Source organism: Salvelinus fontinalis, chromosome 3 (assembly GCF_029448725.1).
Source record: "Salvelinus fontinalis isolate EN_2023a chromosome 3, ASM2944872v1, whole genome shotgun sequence".
Classification (NCBI taxonomy): Eukaryota; Metazoa; Chordata; class Actinopteri; order Salmoniformes; family Salmonidae; genus Salvelinus; species Salvelinus fontinalis.
The window spans coordinates 27,980,921-27,986,455 of record NC_074667.1 but is presented as its reverse complement, the minus strand read 5'-3'; the positions used below and the strand labels follow the sequence as shown (position 1 = coordinate 27,986,455).

The 5,535-nt window shown below is 42.4% G+C and overlaps 1 protein-coding gene across 1 annotated transcript; it reads left to right on the top strand.

Annotated features, from left to right (window-relative positions):
* The first annotated feature begins 2,948 nt into the window (after positions 1-2,948).
* Positions 2,949-4,025, top strand: LOC129842848 (G0/G1 switch protein 2-like). The gene is made up of 2 exons (XM_055911532.1): positions 2,949-3,057; positions 3,196-4,025. Exon 2 carries the CDS (start codon positions 3,225-3,227, stop codon positions 3,567-3,569), a length of 345 nt encoding a protein of 114 aa, XP_055767507.1. The 5' UTR covers positions 2,949-3,057; positions 3,196-3,224; the 3' UTR covers positions 3,570-4,025.
* Positions 4,026-5,535: the final 1,510 nt, after the last annotated feature.

The window sequence follows — 5,535 nt, the reverse complement described above, 5'->3', positions numbered from 1 at the left end:
AAAACTAACAGTGGAGCGATCAACCACACTGAAGAACATAAACAGTTCTCTGTAGCGATGTGGTAAAATATAGTTGTGGATCAGAGGTTGGGTCAGCAGCTTGTCTCAACAAGGAGATTAGCCTAGGTATGCAACAATTGTTTAAGATCCAACGTGCAACAAAAACTCTGCTCATCTGTCTGTTGAAAACCATTGTAAATTAAGCCATTATCCGTATTATTATCTTTGACATGCCCATCTGAATCAGTGTCTCCGCACACATACACACCTCTAAATGTATATCCTGCAGGCAGTAAAACGGATTGGCACCACTGTGTGGTAACCCTGGCATTCTGTGTGTTTTGGCGTGTGGCGGTATATCAAACTTCAAATCAAATGTATTTATATAGCCCTTCTTACATCAGTTGATATATCAAAGTGCTGTACAGAAACCCAGCCTAAAACCCCAAACAGCAAGCAATGCACGTGTAGAAGCACGGTGGCTAGGAAAAACTCTCTAGAAAGTCCAAAACCTAGGAAGAAACCTAGAGAGGAACCAGGCCATGAGGGGTGGCCAGTCCTCTTCTGGCTGTGCCAGGTGGAGATTATAACAGAACATGGCCAAGATGTTCAAATGTTCATAAATGACCAGCATGGTCAAATAATAGTAATCAAATCAAAATCAAATCAAATGTATTTATATAGCCCTCCTTACATCAGCTGATATAATCACAGTGAACAGGTCAGGGTTCCATAGCCACTGACTAACATCCCCAGACCAAGGTGTGTTCTGTGGCTCACCTCCGTCTCACACACGCACGCACACACACAACTTCCAGGCGGCCACAGCCACACCCATAGCTTCCGCGTATCCCTAAGGTAAGGTGTCCGTGGCAACAACAGGGTATAATGTTTTTTTTTAGAGGGGTGAGGGGTTCTAATGACTAAAGACCACAGACCGTGACGGTCCTAGCCCCCCTTCCCCCACCCCACGACTCTACATAAAATTGGCAACGTAGTCATGACACGTCGAATGTTGTGTTTACAAAGCAGATTTCACCCTGGGAAGATTACAATAGCCTAGAGGTGCAGTTTTATCACAACCAAAGCTATAGCCACTTTTAAAGCACATAGTAGTAGTCTCAGTCTAGAACTACCTTAGTACAGTGAATGCAGTACGGTATATATTAGACTTGCATATACTTGTCTGTTTAATGTGCCCTGAACCTTGCTCTATCTGTGGTTAGACAACACGCTGTAAAGGTCTGAATAATGAGAGACAGTGTGTCCTTGTGATTATATACACACAAACAGCAGTAGGGTGTTACTGTGCGGAACAAAAACTACTACTCACCTCAAATGACTATATACTATACCAAAGCACATCAGTAGTCACCAACCCCTTGTAATGGGAGAACAGGTCAGAATTGCCAAATGGCCCAGGTCTCACGGTTCAAAACAAACAAACAAACTGCAGCGTTTCCTTCCAAATTGCTATTTATAAATGTTCTGAAATGTTGTTAAATTAGATTCTATTGTTAAAAAAAATTCTGAACAAGAAAGGTGTGTTTTTTCACTATCTAATAATGGCATGGGGTTGTTCAATGACAGACGTGTATTTGTTTAAAATCACTTGATCGTTTCAGACAGACAAATAATCTTTTTTTGGGGGGCCAAATGCTATATGTCCGCCTCACTCTCAGAGAAATAGGTAGCACTGCTAGGTTTTACACAGTCAAATGTAACAAATAACGGAAATGTTTTATGAAAGAAATGTACAAATTATACATTTGTGACATTAATATATTTTACAAAATTCTGTACGGTAATATGAGATCTGTATGTAAAACATTTCCATTTTACATTTTAGTCATTTAGCAGATGCTCTTATCCAGAGTGACTTACAGTAAGTCCAATCATCTTAAGATAGCTAGGCGAGACAACCACATATCACAGTCAAATATACAGGATATTAACATTCTATTCCAGCTAAACATTGGATATATAGTGTTTTTCATACACATCTAAAATCTATTAATAAAAAATCTGAGAACAGTAATATTTTACACACACTTGAAGGTACCCAAAAGCAATTAGTTCTGGTGAAAAAACACAAATGTAAAAAAAAAAATTGATGTAGCGTTTTGGAAATAAACGACAAGTGTAAGTGGCCACTAATACAAGGTCTTCATTAAACCCCTCGTGGTGTAGCGAGAAAAAAACATTCACAAGCTTAACACTGGAAAGAGTCCTCTCGTTTTCCACATTTCTGGTTCCCAAAACTCACTCATTGCTCAAATTCATAGAGAATTATGTATGACTGATCCAGTCAAAGTCATGCAACAATAACATTGGTCAGCTGCAGTCCCAAATTAGTCACAGTTTGCTCAGCAAGTCCTGTTTGTGTGTGAGTGTGTGTCAGTACAGAGATCACGGTGTATGCAGACGTGATGGACGTGACAATAGAGTGACTGGTTTTATATGGCCTTTGACCTAATTGAAACTGGCCCACATGTGTCAAGCTTAACAATTTTATACATAACAATTAAACACTTTAGCGTGTACAATATTTTGCTGAATGTTGTTGTACATATTTGAATTCTGCTCTAAAAAGATTAGGCAGGGGTAGTACTTTATTTTATAGTGGATAAACGACCAGGTTTTGACGATGATAATTAAACAGTAGCCTAATAATAACCGATGAAAATAGTTTGCTTATTTCTATGTGATTCATCGAAACGAGCACCCCTTGGCATAATTTGGTACCAACTGCTACAAAGGGCACAGAGACACATACAGGCTACACACATAAATAAGCCATACTTTACAGCATGTTTGAGAGGAGTTTGCATCACTATTGTAACACGTAGCTCACGTTCAGCTGGACCCATGCTCCTTCTGGTTTGGCAGAAGATTGAGCTCGTGCTCAATGAATAATCATAACGCGTCACCGAGTGGGCGTGGATTAAAAGAACCAGGTCTTTATAAACGAGAAGCTGCCATTGATTAGTGCTGAAGCTACACAGTACGCCCTGGGCTGATAAATACGAAAAGACAAGATCAACCCACTTGAATAAAGTAAGTAGCCCACCATTGCACGTGGTTGTCCTGCTTTTTCTCGCATTGACGTTGTCATTAAAAGTGCTTATTTGTTACAATTTACAACTGCATGCGTGAAAGGTAACACCTGTGATTAAAACTCTATTCTCTCCCCAGTCAAAATCAGACAATATAATCCATCCGAAATGGACACCATGCACGAAATCATCCCCTTCGCTAAGGAGATGCTGGCGCAGAAGCCCAGCCGGCGCATGTTGAAGGTGTACTTGGTGGGCTCCGTGATTGCCTTCTTGGGAACGGTTCTGGGCCTGGTGGAAACAGTCTGCCAGCCCTTCTCCTCCGGGGAGCCGCTGGACGCCGAGCTGGCTCTGCTGATAGCCCGGGAGCAGAAGACACTGGAGGAGGAAAGGAGACTGGAGGAGGTAGCAGTAGTTTCGGCCACCGAGCAGATCACCATTCCCAAGAAGCTGCAACAGGCGACGGGGGTTCAGAGATGCGTTGGTGCTGTCAACCGACTGCACGCCGGGTAATGAGCGTCCCAGGGCCAGCGTCAAAACACTGTTACATATTTAAAAGGAACTGTATTAGTCCTTGCCACACCAAATACGGTGCGCTACATACGCACTCGAAATAGCTTCACAAGACGAATGAATGGCAACCTCAAGCAGTCAACAGAAAAGTGGTCAGACTGTCTGTGTTTAACTGCGCTTCGCTGCGCTGCTTTGGGTAGCCCACGTTGACGGGTCAGGTGGAATCACACAAGTTTGAGTCCCTGGTGGAAGGAAGGCGAAAGATCTGCTGTCAGACTCACTGTTGGCTAATGAGAGCTCACAGGGCCGCTGCTGTGCAGGCAATGGCAAATCTCAAGCTGCCCGGGTTCCATCCGTGTTCCCAAAAGTTACATTTTTCTAAGACTTAAGTGCTATTTTGTCAGTGCTGTAAATATATTAATGTTTTGCTACTCAATAAATTAATATTTGTATTCACATTGTCTGTTGGTATTTTTCCGTAGAGAGGGATGTATTTATAAGCACCCAACTATGAACACGATTAATTTTGTAACACAGTAGGAGTAGTATACCGATCAATGGCGGCTCTTTTTTCCGTCTTGCACCACACCAATAGCCACTAGAGGGCGCCTTCATACTGGGTAAGCAGAGGGACCTAAAAGTAGCCTATAATGATCCCTATTGTCATTCTTCCTTCCCGCTATTTCCACACCTTGAGACCAATAATTGAACTACACGTAATCATTGAACTTTGCTTGCTCTTTGTGAGTAAGATGGTAACTGCTGGGGTTGAATAGTTGCTATTAAGAGTGGAATGAGCTAATCTAGAAATCCACGATTCAATGGATTCCATGCACTTTGCAGCATGACAGAAAGGAATTTGGGTGAAACAACTCCATTTCACAATATCTGTGTTTTATGTCTGCTGTGAATCATCCAGGTTGGTTCTACACATTGGTGTTGGATGAGGTCATGCCTGTCCTCTCCTTACAGTGTAAAGAGGAGGGCATAAATGTCATCTGTTAATTCCATTGTGTGCCGGCAATCATCACTATCAGGGTCTGGGCTCAAGATTCTAGTCTCCCCTGCAACAGGAAGAAATAGTTTGGTGTCATTGGGTTTGGTGTGTTGACCTTTTCCCCCAAAGTCAATGTCCATTGAGGCCTGGCCTAGTTTAAAAGGGTCATGAGGCTGACACGCTGTGGGTGTGCATCATAGATGACGCTCCCTGTGGCTTGGCCGACTGAGATACTGAACGAACAATGTGGCAGCTTTAGCTCAAAGATAATCACATGTACCGGTAAGTAATTCTCACCAGAAACTGTGCCGAGCTGAACAGAGAGAAATACGTCTTCCTCCTATGTAAACGTGTCTAATAATGTTTGGCTAGCCAAAGACAGACATGACACATTACTAGATGGAAGTGCCCTGAATCGAGAGAGATACTGTAGATATGTCCCTGAGCTGCAAAACATGTTTGTCTTTATCTAAATAGTCTGATGCGGTAATAACATTTGGATTCATGTGGCACCAAGAAATATTATTCCTGTAGACTCTGAGTCCATTGGGCATATTTGCTTGAGAACACTCAAACTGAATACGCACCTTGAAAAATAGACTAATCGAGAAGTCATGTTTCACCAAGGCAACAATAAACCCAGAATCAATGTCAGGCTGTAGTGCATACAGGGGTAGGGATTAAACACCATTCAAACAGCAGAGGGTTCTCTTTGTGGAAGGAGAGGGATTTGTCCTGAAAGGTTACCAGTAGTTACAGCGGCAACAGCCACAGTTTGAGACTTGTGAGACCTTGCCAAGAGCTTACCATTGTCAACAAGGCTCTCAGAGGATGAACAACCAACTAGGCAGCAATTATATCCAGCTCCAGATGAATACCCTACCTACCCTCATTTTATAATATAAACAGAAGCAGAGATAGACAAGGAGACGGAGAAAGAGACAGGGAAGACAGCAGCAGAGGCAGAGT